Source organism: Solanum lycopersicum, chromosome 6, assembly GCF_036512215.1.
Source record: "Solanum lycopersicum chromosome 6, SLM_r2.1".
Classification (NCBI taxonomy): Eukaryota; Viridiplantae; Streptophyta; class Magnoliopsida; order Solanales; family Solanaceae; genus Solanum; species Solanum lycopersicum.
This window is the reverse complement of record NC_090805.1, coordinates 36734132-36755876: the sequence shown is the minus strand read 5'-3', so window position 1 is coordinate 36755876 and position 21745 is coordinate 36734132. Positions and strand designations below refer to the sequence as shown.

General features: G+C 33.4%; 2 protein-coding genes across 2 annotated transcripts; one reads left to right on the top strand and one right to left on the bottom strand.

The window, feature by feature from the left end:
- The first annotated feature begins 7013 nt into the window (after positions 1 to 7013).
- LOC101262818 (U-box domain-containing protein 1-like) lies at positions 7014 to 9333 on the top strand. Its single transcript, XM_004241066.4, has one exon. It carries the CDS (start codon positions 7123 to 7125, stop codon positions 9163 to 9165), a length of 2043 nt encoding a protein of 680 aa, XP_004241114.1. The 5' UTR covers positions 7014 to 7122; the 3' UTR covers positions 9166 to 9333.
- A 478-nt stretch (positions 9334 to 9811) lies between these two features.
- Positions 9812 to 20641, bottom strand: LOC101246145 (UTP--glucose-1-phosphate uridylyltransferase 3, chloroplastic). Its single transcript, XM_004240866.5, has 17 exons — positions 19713 to 20641; positions 18230 to 18404; positions 18002 to 18151; positions 17743 to 17904; positions 17461 to 17633; positions 17284 to 17350; positions 16722 to 16888; positions 15484 to 15642; positions 13950 to 14041; positions 13760 to 13854; positions 12761 to 12838; positions 12481 to 12576; positions 12090 to 12164; positions 11922 to 12013; positions 11679 to 11841; positions 11211 to 11271; positions 9812 to 10281 (listed from the first exon to the last, which is right to left on the bottom strand). Exons 1-17 carry the CDS (start codon positions 20396 to 20398, stop codon positions 10169 to 10171), a joined length of 2604 nt encoding a protein of 867 aa, XP_004240914.1. The 5' UTR covers positions 20399 to 20641; the 3' UTR covers positions 9812 to 10168.
- Positions 20642 to 21745: the final 1104 nt, after the last annotated feature.

The window sequence follows — 21745 nt, the reverse complement described above, 5'->3', positions numbered from 1 at the left end:
CTGGGCTTCACTAAAACGAGCATTACTTTTTATTCTGAACTCGAGATAAGGGCATTGGGAAGAGGACTCATAGATTATTAATTTGATACGTCATGAACCACCTAATTCATTATATTTGGAGAGATATGATCTTTTCAAGTTGACCTAAGTATAATCTTATCTCAAAAACTTAATCGGTAAGCTTTCAACTCAACTTTGTCCTAGAAAACTCTTTGACCTTAATTCATATCTAAATTTATTCCACACTAAATAATTGAGTTTAACACTAAGCATAAATAAGAACCACCCGAATAGACCTAATACATAAATGAAGCATAGTATGGATCTTACTTTGAAATTTCGAAATGTATTAGGTTACATATTTTACTACTCTTCAATGTAATATTAAAGGTAAGTTCACAGTATATAGTGAATACATAATTATCTCATTTTTTGCAACTATATGGTGAAATTTAGGATGAACTTCTATGTCGTAAAATAGAATGTAGAGAAATAGATGCTTGAACAATTTATGAAAGATCGTTCAGTATGGGAAGTCAAGGAAAGATGCCTTCTATTATCAGATGACAATTTGAAATGTTGTAATTTATGTCAATTTTCTTAAAAAAATATGTGTAGTTTAAATAATGATCAAGAAAAAAATCATCCATTAATTTAATAAGATCATTTAACATCGCACGAAACGTGGAAAATTTGCTAGTTAATACATAAAATACAAAATTTCAAGTGACTAAATTAAAAGAATATATAATTTAAAGCATCTAGTTCATTAGTGAAAAAATCAAAACATAAATAAACATAAGAATTAGTCAAAAAAATATATTCATAACTGATATATATGGTGGAATTTTTTAATAGAAAAGTATGAAAAATTGTCATTAGAATAAGTTATTAAGGTTATGAATTTTATTATGCATTGTATTAAAATAATGTGAATATACATGAGTAGTCCGAAGCCTCAAGGGCAAAATAAATAACAAAAATTTCAAAAGGGTACATCAAAAATTTTTCTAACCAAAAGTGCAAAATTGCTACTGACGTATCGATTTTGTTTTCGCGTCGTTGATTCTTTAACTGATCAAAATTGCTGATCTAGAAGCGATATTTTTCATTTTTTTTACAAAAAATAACTACCTGTGTAGCGTTTTTGCGAATATTTTTATTTTAAAAAATAAAATCACAGCTATGGTAGCATTTCTGTAAAAACGAATATTTCTTTTTCAGAAATCGCTGTCATGACAGTGGTTTTCATTGATCTTTTTTAAAAAACAATTGCAATGCAGCATTTTTTATAATTTTAGGTGAAAATATTAGTTTTTTAAGGCAGCAATTTCGGTGAAAATTCTTTTTTTGCCTTGGCAATAATTTTAGTGGATTTTTTTTATTTTAAAAATCGTTGTCAAGGTAGCGATTATAGTAATTTTTATTTTTAAAATATAGCTACAAATTTTGTTTTTTTAAAAATTGTAAATTTTGTTTCTTTTTAATTCACTGACAAGCAGCAAAATTTCCTTTCAAATTTCTTTTGTTTTTTAATTGTTCAAACATTCACTTTCACATTAAAATAAATTTTTCAACTGACATGGATGCCTAAAAATAGAAAAGTTCACATGTTTCATTGAAATTTTATTATAAATTGGTTGAAATCTTTCTTTAAACTTTTCCTTTAGAAAGTATAATTTTCAACTCTCTTCAAACTTTTTCAAAAGTTTTTCCTTTTTAAGGTAAATTTGGATTTATTTTATTTTTGATTTGAAGGCTTAATATTTATCTTTTATATGGTATTGTGAATATATTCATCTTTAAATAATTACATTAACATTAACATTTATTTTTATATTTTGTATATAAATATACACCCGTCAAATATGTACGTCTACATCATGATCCAATATAGTATGATGTATATAAAAATTCAAGTTCATCATCGTTCTAAAGAAATTTGGAACGGTAGCTTAAGAAAAGAAAATTATTGCCTATATACACGTCGTGGTGATGCTGAATTTGACAACATATAAAATATCATCCTCGCATTCGTCAGTATTTTAAAAATTATAGGTTTAAAAGAATTCTTGATGTAGGATGTGTGTCGTATGACTCTGGACTAGTTTTTGCTTTAATTGAAAGGTGGCGTCCAGAAACGCATATATTTCACATTCGAACTGGCGAGGCTACCAATATTTACAAGATGCAGAAATTTTGTCTGTAATGGTTATAGATGGTAGTCCTATAATTTTAAATGGCTTTGATACTTTAGGAGTTTTGAGTAGACAAGAAATGATGTTTGCATCAATGGGATGGTTACCTGAGAATGATTATTTTTCTAGTGTTAGGAGATTGTTAACATATAAATTAATTGAGCATATTGAGCTAAACATGACGTGTAAAAAAGGTTTAGATTATATTTATTATGGTTATGTGGTGAATCAATATTTGCAGATATATCTAATAATAAACTTAATTTGAACCTTTTGATTGACATGAAAAATTTAAATGTAATTTCAATACGAGCATGGGGAGTAGTAGGAATATCATATTTTTATAATTGCTTATGTTGTGCATCAATGAAACAATCAAATGAAATTTTGGATTTCACTCTTTATGCAGGTATACATTTTTAATTATTTTTATATTTTAGTAAATATGCACTTCTAAATTTAATTATATTCTAAGAAATGTTAATTTTAGTTATTCTGGACTTGGGCATGGTAACTTATATTCCCCTACAATCATTACTGAAATCTCTAAAGACCAAACAACTTGAGGCTTCAACTGCGTTTGCACGTAAATGGATGCGACGTAGAAATAATAAAAATACAATATAAACTGTTATCGATGTGATTAGGGATATACTGAAAAATCTAATTGATGATTCGATATTTAAAATTATTAGTATTTTTAACTATTCATATTTGTATCCCATTTTATTTAAATTTTTAACTATTCACACTTAGATTTCACTATCTAAGAAAATCATGTGAATATAATGACATGGACGAAGATATTTGGTAGGTCCTCAAAATAACATATTAATGTACATATTTATTTTTATTTTTTTGTAAAAAAAATTTAATAATTATCTCACTTATATTTTTTTATAGTTTATTTGGTAACATTATTTAGAAGATGTTATTAATGGATTGTTTGAGTGTTGTCGGTCAATGCAATATGTTTGGATGACATTTGTATCACTCATTTATGGAATTTATCGTGAGTGGCACATGATTGATCGTGTTGTCAGACAGTTTGATTATCTACAACATATTTTTGGACAGTGTATCTATTTTTTCGAACATCATTTTAAGCGTGATAAACGATCTATTATAAAATAAGAGGATATAGATGTGTTTAACTATATACAATATGTATGGGAACAATGTCAAAGTTATATATTTCGATCTGCATTTATAAGTGGTTAAGCAAATTACTTGCATAGGTAGATGAGGTATTTTTCGCATGTTCATTAAAAATTCACAACATGTTGTACAAAGAGGATATGAACACATGACAGAAAGACATGAGACATTAGTATGTATATTATGAAAATTTAAATTATTATATCGATATTTAAAAAATAATAAGATTTTTTTATTTATTATAGTCTAGGAGTCATGAAATACAGCATCGTCGAGCTGGGATAATTGAAAATGATGAAAATCAATATATTGAAATGAGACAATATGCGGAGGAAGTCGTTCGTATTTCAATGGAGTCAATAAATGCGGTCTTCCAGGAAACGCGATTGAGCTTTGCTCCTGATTACAATCCTCCCACTCAACATGATGAACAACCACCAGTACAAGTATCTCACCGATCACGACAAACAACACTTAGAGATGATGCACGTCAAGGTAGAAGGACCGCAGGTAAAGGTCGTGATCAAAATCAACCGGAGTATCATTTGATTGATGAAGATAATTTGATTGATAATAACACACAATTGATGGCTACTCCCAAGTCTTATCATCCCACATTTGATTTTTCTGCAGGGCCCTCTAACACTAATGCTAATTTTTTAAGTCAGAAAATAATTGATTTTGTAATTCCACATGTTTCGATATCTGATTTTGCGCAATTCAGCGGATTTCGATATGGTATTCAACATGATATGTGTGAATTGCCTATACATAATTCTCCATTTGGCTAGAGGTTGAATTTTTCAAAGGCAAATATGATAATTCTCATTGAAATTTTATAATTTTTTATTAATTATATGTGCATATTTATTTAATTATATTATATTAATTATATTATAGGTAATCGTGTTCCATGATCCAAGATTTAACGCTGAAAATTTACAACATTCAATTTTTGAATTATAAAATTCACCTCGAAGAACTTCCAGACTACATAAATCAACTAGATGTGAAACAATCACTATCAAAATGAGAAATATTGGAATGATTGTGAAAATGAAGATGTACAAAATTCAGAAAACTCAGAAGAGACGTAACTTTTATGTATTTTTATTCGAAAGGCTAAAGAGTTTCATGCAGTAAATAAGATTTTTATCTGTGTTGAATTTGTTATTTCATGTAAATTTCAACAAAGTATGAAATTTATTATTTTGTGCAGTGAGATTCTCCTCTTTATTTTCAACATTTGCAAGTTTTTTTTTTTTTTTTTTTTGTGTAGTGAAATTCTCCTCTTTATTTTCAACATTTGGAGGATGTTTTTTTTCCTTTAAGTTATGTCAAATCATTACTTTTTAAGTTAGGTCAAATCATTACATTTTAATTTAGGTCAAATAATTTCTATAATTATAATATAAATACTGTGTATTTACAAAATATTAAATTATCTTTTTACTTTTTAACTCACTTGAAAGATCAATTTAATCAATCTATTTAAAATGCAACAAGACAGATTAAATTCATGTCAACGTTATTTGAAAATGATACATTATAGAGCAACTTTCACATATAGCAAACACAAAATCGTGTGTATGTTATAACTATAGTTTGCATAATTGCACTTCGTAGCAAACACAAATATGTATATTTCGCCATACATATACAAAAGAAAGTAGTTTTTACTATACATATACAAAAGAAAGCATTTGTATAATTGCTTTGGTATACATATACAATAGATGAATTGAATAATATGTGTTTGTATAAAGCGAAAAAGAGAGAAAGACAAAAGAAAATTAGGCAGGGGAGGATCATATTTTGTATAATCATAAGCGTGTAAGACGAAAATATATACGTTTTTTATTTATATATACAATTTCTCTCTCTTTATACAAACACAAACACAAGGTATACATTTGTATCTATATAAAGTGAGACATGCGAGTGAGCGAGCGAGATCTCGGAGAGTGGTGAGCGAAATTTGAGAGAGGGGAGAGAGGAGAACAATAATGTATGTATATATACAATTTTCTCTCCCTTTATGCAAACACACACATATTACACATTTTCATTTTTGTATAAAGTGAGAGAGGCAAGTGAACGAGCAAGATCTAGGAGAGTGGCGAGAGAGATTTGGGAGAGGGGAGAGAGGAAAACGAAAATATATGTATATATACAATTGTCTCTCGCTTTATACAAACACAATCACATTTTATACATTTATGTTTGTAGAAAAAGCAAGAGAGGCAAGGAAGAGAACGAGAGTGGCAACCGAGATTCACAAGGAGAGAGGCAAAATAGCAACACTTTGTTATAGGGTACAATTAAATCAAACTAATTTATAGCATTTAATTTGAATTGATAGTTTTCTATTATAACCAATTTTTCCTATATTATATGATTAATAACGAGACATAAAAATTACATTCATCTTAAAAATATAGACAATATATTTAAAATCAAGTAGGACGTCTTGTCTTTGTGTGACCCGTTTCCTTACAATCACTATATTTTCTGGTCATGCGAGTCGGAGCTATATCCATATCATTCTTAGTAGACTTCTTACTTGCATACTACATGTCCGCAAATATTTAGTATTTGCAATTAAATTGAAAGGAGTTCGTGGTGAGTATATTTCATCACCCACTAGGGTAAGTATCTTGTGTATGTTTGTTTGTAATATTTTGTACAGTAGAATTTAATTATATATGATTCTGGCTTGATTTCGCGATATTCACAAAATTTAATGACATGTGAACAAGACATATGATAATTTCTCCATTTTTCACAAGAACATTTCTTACCTTTAGAATCCGGATTCAAATATACATGGATGTTAAAGTGAAGTATAAAAAAATTTTAAATGAATACTTTTGTAATTTCACTTATTTTATCGCAGCATTATTATTCCATCAGGGAAGGATAACTTATCCAATGTTATTTATTAATTTTAGAATAAATTATCTCAGATTTGTCAACAATACAACAAATTAAGTGAAATCATAATTCAACCGTAGAAATATTTGGTATTTTCCTTTAACACCAAACGACCTCTAAAACTTATTTTCTTTTCCCCTTTCATCTTGATTAAATACAAAATAATTTCCCTTCAAAAAACTAAAAATATTACATTCTTCCTCACTTAAAATAACATTCGTCCTTGAATCACTTAAAATAACATTCGTCCTTGAATGTATCCAAAAAGAAAAAAATTGAAATGCCAAAATATAAAACACCCACAATGCATATCTTACATATACTCTAAAAATAAATTATATTTTTTGAAACTCATTGGACTGCCTAGAAAATCATGGAATCCATCCCCACTAATCATAAATCACCAATAGAAAAAATAGATAAATTTCACAAAATGACCAGAAGAGTCTAAAAATCCAGTTTTGGCAGCTAGAAAAAGACAATACTCCATGGAATAAAATAAATCCAAGGGATGTTTGAATAAGTTAAGTTAGTCTACCAGCAGACGAAAGCATTTAAGGGGTCCCTCTATTTCATTTGACATTTACATATAATGGAATATAAAATTAGCCATAGGAATCATATAATAAAGTTTGCAACCTAGAAATGTCCTCCAAATGGCAGCAATTTAAGACTTTTGCTATCCCCCTTCAACTAGCCATCTAACTGTTACCTACAGAAGATTACAAGTAGAAGAAGTCATGACCTTTTTCCCCTTTGCAGAATTTAAGAAAGTTTCTATAACTAACAAACTTAAATATTACCTAGTCATGAAATAGCAACGCGTACAAGCATGAATGAACTCATAGTCTCCTCAGTATATCCCACAACTGGGAATATGCTGGAAGCACTTATTCACATCTCTAACCAAGTATTTTCAATGGTAAAGTTTTCATTTGTACAGATGAAAAACATTTCAACTATGGTAAGAAGGATCAAGATTCTTACTTCATTGTTTGAAGAAATTCAAGAAACATCATCCGCTGCAGCACGACTTCCACCATCTTCCATCCTTTGCTTGGCTGAACTTTCATGTGTCATACAAAAGGTAAAGCTGCTTATAGAAAGTTGCAAAGAGGGAAGCTCTTTGTGGAACCTCATGCAAACAGAGTTGATTTCCAACCAATTTCATGCACTCATCAAGGAGATGGACAACGCACTTGACATTTTACCTCTGAGGATGCTTAATGTGACTGTTGACACCAAGGAGCAAGTAGAGCTACTTCACAAGCAGGCGAAAAGGGCTGATTTGTTCATTGATCCCCGAGACATTCAGAAAAGGAAAGAGATTCTACACTTGATGGCTACTAACTGTGATAGGAAAAGCAAGAACAAAGGCCTCATTGACTTTGAGACGGTGAAACAGAGTCTCAATAGCATTGGTTTGAGAAGTTCATTGGACTATGAGGAAGAGATCGCAAAATTAAAGACACAAGCCGAGAAACAGGCAGGCACAGGTGGTCTTATTGCCGTCTCAAATATCAACAGCCTAATATCCTTGATGTCCTTGTCAAAAACTGCAATTTTAGAAGAAGAGTACCTCATGAATAGCCAAAATTTGAAGCAGACAACATCGATAAATGTTCTTCCTGATCAATCCTCGTCGTGTTATTCACTGGTTTCCGATGTCCCTGATGAATTACGCTGCCCAATTTCACTTGACTTGATAAGGGATCCCGTGATAGTAGCATCAGGTCATACTTATGATCGAAATTCAATTGCTCAGTGGATAAATTCAGGGCACCACACATGTCCAAGAAGTGGGCAGAAGCTCATACATATGGCTCTAATTCCCAACTATGCATTGAAAAGTCTAATACAACAATGGTGCCAAGACAACAACATCACAATAACAGAACCCAAATCAACTCCTTCAGATTCAGAGAGTAGCACCAGTAAAATTATGAAATATGACAAGGCCATTGACTACATTTCTGCAACTAAAGCTTCCATGGACGCAGTCAAAATGACAGCAGAGTTTTTAGTTGGGAAACTGGCAACAGGGTCTCCAGATATACAGAGAAAGGCAGCATATGAGCTAAGATTGCTCGCGAAATCTGGCATGGACAATCGCAGGATCATAGCTGAGTCTGGAGCAATTCCATTTCTGACGACTCTGCTAGATTCCCGCGATCCAAGAATCCAGGAGAATGCAGTCACAGCCTTACTCAATCTCTCAATACATGAGAATAACAAGATCCTGATTATGTCTGCTGGTGCTATCGACAGCTTAATTAGAGTTCTCCAATCTGGGCAAACAATGGAAGCAAGAGGAAATGCAGCAGCAGCAATCTTCAGCTTGTCTGTAATAGATGAATACAAGGTAATCATTGGGGCACGTCCCAAAGCCATTCCAGCTTTAGTTGGACTTCTAAAAGACGGAACTACAGCAGGGAAAAGGGATGCCGCCATAGCACTCTTTAATCTTGCAGTCTATGGTGCCAATAGGCAATGTATAGTGCTTGCTGGAGCTGTTCCCCTACTCATTGATCTTCTCATGGACGATAAGGCTGGTATAACTGATGATTCCTTGGCAGTTCTTTCCCTCATCTTGGGCTGCAATGAAGGGCTACAAGCACTAAGAAAGAGTAGAATCTTGGTGCCTCTTCTTGTTGATCTATTGAGATTTGGATCTTCAAAAGGGAAGGATCATTCGATAACACTTCTGCTAGGACTCTGCAAGGATACTGGAGAGGAGATAGTAGGAAGATTACTGATGAATCCAAGAAGTATTCCTTCTCTCCAGAGCTTGTCTGCTGATGGCTCTCTGAGAGCTCGAAGAAAGGCTGATGCTCTCCTAAGACTACTTAATAGATGCTGCTTTCAATCTCAGTAAGCCTGACAGATTAGAAAAATGAATAATGTGTTAACAAGAACGTAAATAGATGAAAATACTTTTCACCGTAGTTTATTGTTAGAACCTTTATCCCATTCACCTTCAACCTGATAACATCCAATCAAGTTGTAAAACCATTTTTTCATTAAAGCAACATTGAAATGCAAATTATTATGAGTCACTATACAGTTTCAGCTTTTGCTACATCAAAAACCTTCTGATATGACTATTAAAAGAAGAAAAGAAAAGATCAAGGGGGCAGGTGGGCAAAAGCACTGCCAAAGTGCAAATTAAATGGAGATTAGACAATAGAACTTTTGATCAAACAGCTCAAGATATAATTGCATTTCATGGTCCTCTGCCAATGATGACACCTTATTGCTTAGCATTAGTAACCAGAAAGGCAATCATGATAATAATAGCGAGTAAAATGCTTCTCTCCCAACTTCAACTCCCGGTAGAAACAGCGTTGTTCACATTTCACACACTAATTAGACCTTTGTAGTGGAAAGAAAAATCTGTAATTTGTTCACATTTTAGTTGCCTTGCTCTCTTTTTCCTCGAAAGATAGCACTGCAACTTCAGTCCAAAGAGAAGAGGTTATACCCAACTCCCATCAACCTAGAAACATAAAACTCAACATAGATAGGTCACGAGCATATATCTTTCATAGAATCGATCTTGTTACAGAAATCAAGAAGTATATAACAATGACCAGGAAACCTGGAGGGGAACTCAATTATTCACATTTATACAGGGGTTAAAAAGGAAAGAAAAATATACAACTGTGGTATTGAGGTTTGTAAAGTTGTGCTTGCACATGATTTACAACTAAATTACAAACAGCCTCAATCACTTTGTTATTATATGGCATTAAGACTCATTATCATAAAACTGATGCAGAGTCGAGTGGTTCAACTTTTGTTCAACCAAGCCTGAACCAGTTACAAGCCCCAGTTGTGAATCATGATTCACAAAAGTGGGTAGGTATCTGTCAATCCTCCTATAACTCCACCAATTCCAACTGAACATGGTTCCCCATTATCTTGTAGTTCCAAAACCAGCTTCCAGACTCCATCAACTTATTCTCAATAGGTTTAAGTTCAACAGCTAACCCTGAACAACAGGAACGCAATTAGTATATAAAACTCGGTATTTTCCACCTAAAAAATGGACACTAAATTTAAGCCAGTCGGTCTCAAACTTTACCAACAGAGAAGCAGTAATTACATATATACAGGTATGTACACAAAAATGTGTGAACAGAAGATTTCTATAAGAAAAATGATATTTTTTATCATTAACATTTAAACATTGAATGAACCCAAGAACAGACCATAATTGGAAGTCAGAAAATTTTCTGGGAAGTGGACTAAATATAAATCACTAAGATCATTTTCCAACTGAAGCATACGGCCCCAGGAGACTTGCATTTATTCAAGGTGCCTTTCTCAATCCCTCTCAAGACTTAACTCTATTTACCCCACATGTGCCTGCATCAATTACTGATTTCAGGCCTCATAGAACCTAGGTACATTTATTTACCCCATATTTTTGTGCTTGAGAATGTACATATACTAGTATCTGTATATACAATGTAATTACTACTACTATGTTAGAAAAGTTTTGGTTCATGTACGGTTATAAATGCAGGTACATACATACTCTTGTCAGCTTTCACCAGTGCAACACCTTTTCTAATAGTCTAACAAATACCTCACTAAGATGCTTATGCGAAAAGACGCAAAGAATAACTCTATTGACAATAATGTCCAAATTACTTTTAAGTGTCTAGAAGCGCCAATACCTAAAACCTGTATTAAAATGCTGGTTTGGTTTGGTTTGGTTTATCCAAAACGGTTTTTGATTATTTAAAAAGTGATAAGTAGAAAATTGGTTAAACATGGTTAGTTATTAAAGTGATTTTTGTACAATAGCATGACAAATTTTAATGCCAACATTAATAAATATGAAATGCCTCCGTAAGATGTATCTAACAAAATAATGCAAAAGTAAAACAAGCATATATTAAATATTCTAGAAACCTGAATCTCCAGTTGTTATCTTCATTTTGTAACCATCTGGAACTTCAAAAACATGATTACCCTGCATTCAGAAAAAACAAGATAAAGGAACAATTCAGCATCTGATAAATAAAACAAAAAAGCACAGTAACAGGATTTTCAATAGGGAAGGATTCATGAACAAGGAGGAGTCATGTAAGCCATATAGTTCAAGTTCCTTTTAACAGAAACACCAAATCATGGTAGCATGACTAAAGTTAATTATCAGCATAAGTGATATATATTATCTTGCCCTTTAGCTTCTTTATTTACTTTCAACAAACCCTCCCTCTTCCAAGGGCAATCTGGGACAGAAAACTATAACATACAACTTAACAGAGTCGTATTTGCATAAGTTGGTGATAACGTAACTCCCGAAGTACAACAAGAATTCACAACTACATTTTTGCAAGCTCAAATGCTAATCATATAATCTAAAGTCAAGCAAACCTGCAATATAACATCCACTGCTTCAAATTCAGCATTTCCGTGAAGTATAACCTTAACTGCCTCAAACCGCTGCACATCGTGCTTCCAGTATAAATTTTCTCTTGCATTCCAATCAATTCCATCATTCAATATCTTGACATTCTCCAGCTTACATCTCCCACACCTACATAGAGGATTTTATCATTAAATGTACATCTTCCAAACTAGTCAATTCAATAATCAAACAAATAGGTGGACTTCTACCTTTTTCCATAGTGAAGAACAGTTTCACCATTTTCATCGATCCTTGGAGAACCTAGAACATTCTCAGCTAAAATGATCAAACTCCCATCAAGCTGAAAAACAAAGCCAAGTAAATTGGTCATAACGAGCAGAAAAGTATGGCATGCCGCAGGAACCAAGAATCCTAACCTGCACATCTCTCCACAAGAACTCAGCAACCTCTATTAGCAACTCTGAACCCTTAGAGATAGAACCTCGATAGAACTAAGAGAGACAAAGCAAAAGAAAAGGTTACAACTTTCAGGATAGTAAAGCATGCCAGACTGGAATAGTGTAAATTGATTAATTATACTACTAGCATTTTGACGAAGGTAGACGAGTGCCAGGGAAAAACACAGTAGTATGTCCAATGATAAATAAGGTCTACATATCCTTTTTCATGGCCAATTTTCAAATCATAGTCATAGCTCTATGATCTGGAGGTTCCAGGGAAAAATTCAAGATCTGAGGGAGGACCGAAGTATAACAAAAAAATGCAAGTCAATGAAACACTTTAACAGAAAGGCAATTGCTGGATTACCTTCTGTCTGATTACTTCCCAAAGGGGGCCTAGAGCAGGATGGAGAAGAATTAGAAATGGAGGCCCAGAGTCAACATACTTCTCATTACCTTCAATCTGTAGATATATAAAAAGAGTATAAAGAAGTGTACTAATTTCAGAAGAAACAGGTGCTCTGAGGAATCAGGCGGGAATAAATTGTTCACTAATATAGTCACACACTAACCAAGTTCAAGTAACTAGATAATAGTACTCCAACAGGTACGGACACAAATGCCGAAAGTTTAGCCCAATAACATACCTTTGGAAGTTTGATCTCACAGTGAGAAAGAATATCATAGGCATTACGCATAATATCCAACAGCGATCCATCTGGAGTCTGCAAAGAGCAATTTCAATTCCAATGAGTTAAAGTAGTACTTCTGATCTCATCTAATTTCTGAAAAAGTAAACACAGCCATTAAATTACAGATTCACCAAAACTGTGATGTTAGACTTTGGGATTTGACTCTCATTACCAGAAATGTATTTCCATTATTTTCTTTTCCCTCGGCTGCAAATAACCTCATAAAATTGAGAGTTAATTAATTTCGGCCTCATTAACTTTGATTTGAACATTTTTTCTTTGGAGTGTCCATAACTATTTGTTACTTCACTAGAAGAAAAACTATTTTATACACATTGAGTGAATCAAATATTTTAAGTTGACGTTTTGGCATATATATTTTAACAAATCAAACTCTTAAAAAGTCTTTGTAATCAACTACAGATATTCAGCTTTTTCAACTTAATCCAAATATTGTTCAAACGGGCATAAACAATCTTAATCATTTGAAACCCAAAATGAACAACAAAAAGTGCAATTGATAATAACAACTAAACAATTAACAAGTTAGTAGTCAAGCATTTAACAGAGTACAACACATGCAATCTTTGCCTGAAAATATTCAGCACAATAGTGTTGTCTTGAAAGAGATTGCAGATATAGCATATTCGTGTGCGGTTAATTTTGTCAGCTTATTTATATATGTTACTTGGACCAAATATGTGAAGATACTTCAGTTGTTGCATGGCAGCAAACTTGAACTCATGACCTCTGCCTGCTCTACATTGTTAGACTGTGTGATCATTACATCTACAAGCTTACCGTGTATATCACATTTCAATTGTGGTAAAAAAAGACTTTAACTATTAGAAAAGGGACACTGTTGTTTATTGTTTTAGGTCAAGAATTTGCTTATCAGGGAAAACATGCTGCACGTTCCGGATTACTCAAAGAAGCTACTATATTATGTATAACCTGGTGAAGCGACGTGTCACCCTGTCTACGTTTCTTCTTGGCAGATGATGTCACCTTCTTTCTTTCATTGTATACAATAAAAGTATCCAGTTCATCTGCAATATAAGCAACATTAGCTCATTCAAAACTGCATCAATCCAGGTTATGATAAATGCTAAAATAAACTTCACTCAAGATAGCCGTGTTAGACCTTCAACACCATCATAACATTGAGATGAGCATGTATTGAAAAAGTTGTCAGCAAGGTTTTGCATTGTGCATTCAAGACGGCCACCTCGGACACTGGAATAGAAAGTAATATGCTTGCTTAGTAAAGAATTGCCATATCTGAATTATTGTTAATGAACTGAGAACTCGGTCAAATATGAAGCTACTGCAGGAAACAATTGATGATACAATGGGAAAACTTCCAAACGCAAGGATAAGAACTTCACACAGTCAAAAGTTAATAAAGGTAACTACATCCAAGAAAGAAAGCTAAGTAGATACTTCTTTCGGAACCATGGATCCATGGATAGAACCACTATAACTGATAGTCGGCCATAGATTAGGCAATGTATCTTGAGGAACCATTTCAGCCATTTCCTTGAGTGCTTTAAACAGTGCAGTCATTTGAAATTTTCTTTTTAGTTCAAAATACCAGTTTTTTAAGTGTTTTTGAAGTAGATGTCTAAACCTTTAAACAACTTCTAGTCATCCTCAAAATTCTTGATTGTTTTTTGAGCTATGCTTCAATTTTCATTTTTTGGGAAGAGTGACAGCGATGGCAGTTTGTCTTGATCCTAAAACTTCAAACAGAAAGATAATGATTTGACACGGCACTATAACAATTTAAAGTTAACTAGAGGAGCTATATATATTCATGAGAGCAAACTGACGTTGCAGAAGAGAATTACTATTGTTAAATTACAAGAGAACTACATAGAGACTTTACAACTCCCTATTCTTTCAAAAGGAAGTGGTGGCACAAACCAACTGTAAACTACCAGAGACAAACCTTGTCTTTACAGCTGATGTATACCCAAGGCACATGTGATATCCCATCAAGAATAAACTATAGGAAGTGTTATATATGACACAATCATCTTTTTTGAAGTCCAGCAGTTCAGAACATGGTGCTAGACCAGAAAATCACAAGGAGCAGCATACGGCCAAGTTATTAGTCAAACAAAATTAAATATACCAACTTTTCCTCAGATATTTCGCAAGAAACTATTTTTTTTAATATAGTGTAACATGCATCTGACACTAGCTTTATTGCGAGGATAACTAGAATCCTCACGTCTTCCAATTTTCATTAAAATATTGATTGCTTTAAGTGCCGCATTTTTACATAAGAATTGTACAAAATTCTGACCAAGGTATTGCAAGATTAATGGGGAAAAATAGATATTGTGCAAAGGTGTAAAAGAAAAGAAATAACTCCTTTGTTTCAATTTGTTTTGATTTGGCACGGAGTTAAAGAAAGTAAAGAATGTGGATGAGCTGGAATTATTTCATGCAGGAAGCATTTTTAATCTATGGTCAATAAATTCTAAGTGAAAAACAGAATGCAGGTGAGCTGGAAGTTATAACAAACCAAGATACTTTCATCTCTGGTGTTCAATGCATTTTTTGTATTCATGGAATCTATCAGCAATAAATTTGACAATCAGCACATGTCCCAATCAATAAAGACAAAGAGGCCTTAAGAGTAGTACACACCCAGAAGATGTATATCTTACCTATGCTTGCTTCCAAATTGGTCCACAAATGTGATTTCCTTTTTCACATTAAGCACCATTCCAGGCAAACTAGTCTCATCATTACTTGAAGCAACAAGCTCAGCAGAGGGCAAATCAACATATAAAATGTTTGTATTGGCAGGAAATTCGTCCTGTAAACTTAACAAAGGACGAAGATACAGGATAAGAATTTTCTACAGTGTTAAGAGTAATTATAATAAGATCATCATGACCATATATAGTTGGAGAGAAGGATGAAAAAGTAATGATAAAACTGTGCTTATAGTTACAAACAAAGAGGCCAGCTTTACACCTTATACAGTACTGCCCCAGTTCCATTTAATGTGGCACTATTCCCTTATTAGTGCGTTCAAATAAGAGGACATCTTTTTATTATTGGAAACGTTTCAACTTTACACTTCGCATTTTACCCTTAATAGCATATTTAAAACTACAAGCAAGTCTTTTTTAAACTCTTTGTCCAATCAAACACTGCCACATAAATTGAAATGGAGGGAATATCATGTACACATCAACTAAAAAGTGAGGCAACAACACTGGGAATGGAAGGTTGGAAAGGTTAATCCAAAAGGATAATACATTTCATCTAGACAGACGAAAGGTTAGTCTTCACTCTTATGCACCACAGGAGCCTTAGAATCAATCCAATGGACATCAAGAGAATGAACTACCATAGTGACAAGTCCTCCACACATGCAATAGGCGTCTTAATGCAGTAATAAATCTTCAAGTTTAATATCATCAACATACAATTAGTTTCTACACTTCCAGAAAAGCAACTGAGAGCATGAGTTCATTTTTAGGCACACCGTCATTTAAATTTTTGCATCAGAATTGGATTCTGTTTGACTATACTTGATTGCCAAAAGGTCTTCATACTTATTGTGTACATGCATTACCAACCTCAGATCATGGACCATAATGTCAGGTTCAGGGAAATTTATAGCATCAACAATTAAAAGCTATTTAGAGAAGTTGATTCCAGAAGCTACAAATGACAGCATCAATTTGTAGTAGGAAATTCCTAGTGTCAGCTGGTACTCTCAAAAGACTACATACAAGGTCATCAGAATGCTAAAGCTATTGTCACAAGCAGAAACACGTTGTGATACATTTTTTGATGTCATCATTTTAAAACACGTAAATGGACAATAAGCTGACCAAAGGATCCAATTAAAGGAATCATTCGAATTTGAATAAGAAATGACATAGAGTACCTGTAAGAAGAAAGGGGATTATCTGTCATCCCAAACTTGTCAAACTCAGTATATTCTATGCAGGATATACCACAAGTCCATTTCCCCTCAAGATTCTTCTTCTCAATTAGAACATTTATGCCTTCAGTAGCACCAGCATTTCGCTTACACGAAGCAAAGCCCAGTTTCTGAAAATTTTGCATATGACCACAAATATAATAAGTAAATAACAGTAAGATTCCAGTCTAGACCAAGAAAGAAATAAGGCATAAGGTCAACATGGCTAGGCCAAAATATACTCGTCCTGGCTTCTCCAAGCAGAGCAAGTTACTTAATAAACATATCTTGTGTTCCATAAACTGTTCCTGCTAAATATTGATTTTTCCCAGGGCGGCACTAATATCATGAACTAAATTAATTCATATTTGCCTAATCAGCAAGTCCTATTTGATCTTCTCCCGACTGTCGAAATTGGGTGATCCAGGAATATCAAAAAATAGATTGCAGTCAAATCCAATACTTTAATTATCTACTGTCCAGACTGCATGATTTTTAAAATAACTGACATGGTATAATTCCATACCTTTCCTTGACGCAAACCAATTCCAGCTAAAGCCAAAAGAGTCACATCTGTCGCTGCCACAACATTACTGCATAGTCAAGAATGTCAACCATATTCAAGACATAGATTATACCACAATATCTCTTTTTATTCTAATTAGTAATTATTTTAGAACACAGTTAAAAATTTGAAGTTAACCTGACTTGTCGCACGGTTGCACCTCGTCTTCCGTGATCGTGAAACCACTGGAAAACACCTTCACTATAAGCAAGTTTCCAGATCACCCCATGACCACCTGGCTTGCATACAGGTTTGAATGCTCTACCAGCCAACCACTGCCCATCTTCTGCACTAACAGCTGGAACAAGAGGCTAGCAATTGACAAGTTAAATCACCAAATGAACAGATTATGTAATAATATATATAAGAACGCACATCAAATCATGGAGTCATAGTAACGGACATCATTCAAATTTTTACCTGCTCGAAAAGTTTGAACTTTGATCTTCCCCTTCCGAACCAGCAGAGTTCCTCACAGAGTGTGGTGACATGCTCATGATTGCTTTTTGCTGCACTTGTCATGATTGCAACTGGAGTGATGCATTGTTTTCCGTATAACTTGAAATACAGGTACTCCCTAGCCTTACAGTAGTTAAAGGATATCATCATCTTTGTTGTGAATTGGTTTAGAACACCATGAATGCAGAAACAAATCACTTGATAAGGGTACTTCTATTACCTGAAGATCTCTTATAAGACCTTCTAATAGAGTACGCCCACAGTATGGAAGCATTGCAGCTGGAAGACATTCACCTGAGTTTGAGTCAACCAAACCCAGCCTATCTGCCGAGCCACCAAGAGGATAAATTTCACCCATGTTTGGCAAACCCTTCAAAAGAGTTAAACAGTGAGTAGATAAATACCAATTTACATGCATTGACATCTATAAAATATAGCATTGACTAACTTCGATTCCCCACATAGCTGCTTGAGATGCATATTCTAAATCCTGAGAAAGATCAAGCACATTTGGAGGATGAATTCCTGTTATGTCACGCTTGAGAGAACTATTTGAGTTATGGGACAAACATGGTCGTTCAAAAGTTGACTGAGCAAGAAGCTCAAGGACCATGATTTGATACCTGCAGCAAGAACTTTGTATTTCATTGTCATGAGTGGCTTGAAAAGCTCTGGATATATCAATAAATAGATCAACGATGGAGAAGGTTTGATAACAATTATTTTTGAAACAAAATAGCAGAAAATCATTTTTTCTGATTTTCCAAAGATTCTCGTGTACAAAGCTTAAAGGAGAACTCATAAAGTTGAATACTAACAGCTTCTTCTTGGCAAAAAATATCAGAGTATGAAGGCTCAGCAAATATTACATATAATGAAGGGGATAAAGCATAAGGAAACTAACATTTACGGGTAAAAGGAACACTCAACCCTGCATATCCAAAAAGTTGGAGGTACTTAAGTAGACATATCAGAGTATGACAGCTCAGTAAATATCAAATGAGATGAAGCGAATATAGCATAAGGAAACTAACATTTACTTTCAAAAATAAACACTAAATTCTTCGCGCTCCAGAAAGTTGGAGGTACTTAAGTAACCTTATTCAATTTATGCTATCTCAAGTTTGTCCATAAAAATCAGTAGCTGAACCACCTAGAAAAGGAATTTACTTTTGAACACTTGTTATCTCAAGTTTGTCCACAAGAAACAGTAACTAAACCACCTAGAAAAGGAATTTACTTTTAAACACTCAGTGTTATCTCAAGTTTTTCCACAAAAATCAGTAACTGAACCACCTAGTAATAGGAATTTACTTTTGAACACTTGGTGTTATCTCAAGTTTGTCCACAAAAATCAGAAACTGAACCACCTAGTAAAAGGAATTTACTTTTGAACACTTGGTGTTCTTCTTCCATTATATTATTGAAGCACTTCGGAAAAAACTGAATTGGACAACAACCGTGTTTGATTATATTACATTAAATTCTGCAAAACTATTAGGCAAGTTTGGTCATAAATGTTTTCCATATGCTCATTAACAATAAGTACTATCTTTCCAGTTGCATTACAATAGATAATAAGGTTTTAAATTCTTAAATGAGGGTGGTGTCCGGGTCAGCTTGCACGTCTACCCCCACCAGGAACTATTTAAGGTTTTAAATTCTTAAAACACAAGGTTTTATTGACGAGCTTCAAATTATAACATCGAATTTTAGTTTATAACGCCCTTACTCACTAGGAAAATGCAAACTTGTTGTTTGCTTTCATTGTACTTAGTGTCACTGTTCAGGCACTTACATATTATACTCTAGTGAAGGATCTCAAAAGTCTGGATACAAACTTGTATGCCAGCTTCGAAGGTTCAGCTTGTTGAAATTATAAAGTAACAGAAGAAATTAAGTCGAATGGGAGTGAAACATAGAGAACTAACCCTATTATTCCTCCAATGCAATCATAAAACCGCTCAACCTCAGCAATAATTTTCAACATTGACCTCAATGCCTCAAACTCTTCCATTCCAAGGGCATAACCATTAACACCACGGCGACGAATACCTTCATTTACATCCCAATTGTCAATCATCTCCGCCAAAGCATAGAATGCACTCTTCAGTGAACTTGTTGTGGCATCATACTCAGTACAAACATCACCAAAAACATGCTGTTGCCCGGCAGCAACGACGCATTTAAGCAAAAAAACTTCATACTTATCCAAATGCAAAGTGTCCAAAACCCTAGAAAACGTATTCTTATGCGAATAAAAAAAGGAATTTACACGACTATCAGAGTCAATCACTCTGCTTCTGTCCTTCAAATTAGTACAACTATCAAGCTTCGATCTCAAATCTTTTAACCTAGCGATTTCTTTGTGGAAATCAAAGTCAGGTGCTGGTGGAACGTACTCTACAGGCGCGGTGGTAACGCGCGTGAGTCGAACTAAAGGACGGGAGTATTGTAATGGCGATGAAAACAGAGAAGAGGAAGATGGAGAGGTTAGAGGCTTCGTTACATAGTACTTAAGAGAAGAGTTGAAGAGGAAGAGTGAATTGGTATATTTAGAGGTGAAAGTGAAAAGAAGGTTGTTGTGCTGCTGAAGCACAGGCGTCGACGACGCCATTAGAGAGGGATAGAGAGTAAGCAGTTCAGCGAGATTTTGAAATTTGTAAAGGGAAAAGTGGGAAGGGGATAAGGGGAGATTCGGGAAGCATATGCCGGGGGGGAAATGAAGGATATTTAAAGCAAACGAGCCAAACGTCACAACAATCTCCAAATAACCGTCGAAAGCCTCATCTTCTGCCTCATTTTCATTGGTTGCTCGTATTTTCCTTTCGTTTTTTCTTTGCTTTTCTCTTTTTGTTGCATGGTCACATCATTTTTTTAACTTTAATTTGGTATTTATTTAACAAATAAAAATAACTATAATTTAATCAAATTATATTTCGCAGCTATAATAGCTTGAGTTTGATTTACGAAATTTCATTATAAGCCATCGAAGAAAGCTTTGAAGGTTAAGTTTTTTTTTCTCCAAAATGACAATTTGAAGGTTAAGTTCAAATTACAGATTCATGAATGATGTTTTCAAAATTTGAATATATTACGAGAAGTTCATATCTCAAATATGAGAGATTTTTGGTTCAAATTTGATAACACTTCAAGAAATTAAACACAAGCATATATGTAGGGTGAACGGAATCTAATCACGAACCACACCAAACCAACAAATCAAGTAACTTCAAAAAATAATTCCTTCAACACTTTACACACTTGAAAATATTGATAGAGAAACATCTACGATTTGGGATAATTTTTCTATTTTTATTGTCAAAGGAGGTCAATTTTCTAACAAAATAACTTCAAACAAATTTCATACAAGTAATGAAATATACAATATGAAGTTAAATAAATTTTGGAAACAAAAATCATATAATCTACAAGATTAAAGGAAGAAAAGGCAAGTATTTTGAATTCAGAGTTTCTTAAGGAAATTATTCCCCTCAAGTACTTGAGGTTATGAAATATAATTTTTTTCGGATAAAAATGACTCACGACTAATAAATAGTGATACTTCAAATTTGTTGTCCAGTGAACCACTCAATGACTTGTAATCACACTTGAAATTTTTTGGAAAAACAGAAATATTTTTCTTACTATGTATTTTTTTTTCTTGTAAACTAGTTTCAAAAACTTATCTAAAAAACTTATATAAAAATATGAGAAGTTAAGTAATTGTTGTTAAGTTTTTGTAGTTCAAAATCTATTTTTTCAACAAAATAACTTCAACCAAATTTCATATAAATAATGAAATATACAATATGAAGTTAAATAAATTTTGGGAAAAACAATCATATAATCAACAAAATGAATGAAAGAAGAATCAAGTCCTCTGAATTCACAGAGTTTTCTTAAGGAAATTATTCCCCTCAAATATCCGAGGTTATGGAATATATCCTCCAAGAATAAAATG

Bases quoted from the DNA above. Each gene is read 5' to 3' on its own strand.
- LOC101262818 (XM_004241066.4), top strand. From the start codon at position 7,123: ATGAATGAACTCATAGTCTCCTCAGTATATCCCACAACTGGGAATATG.
- LOC101246145 (XM_004240866.5), bottom strand. From the start codon at position 20,398: ATGGCGTCGTCGACGCCTGTGCTTCAGCAGCACAACAACCTTCTTTTC. The intron at 18,405-19,712 runs GTTAGTTCTCTA...TTCTTGCTGCAG, and splicing joins TGCATTGGAGGAATAATAGG to GTATCAAATCATGGTCCTTG. The intron at 11,842-11,921 runs GTAGAAGTCCAC...TCCTCTATGTAG, and splicing joins GTTCTTCACTATGGAAAAAG to GTGTGGGAGATGTAAGCTGG.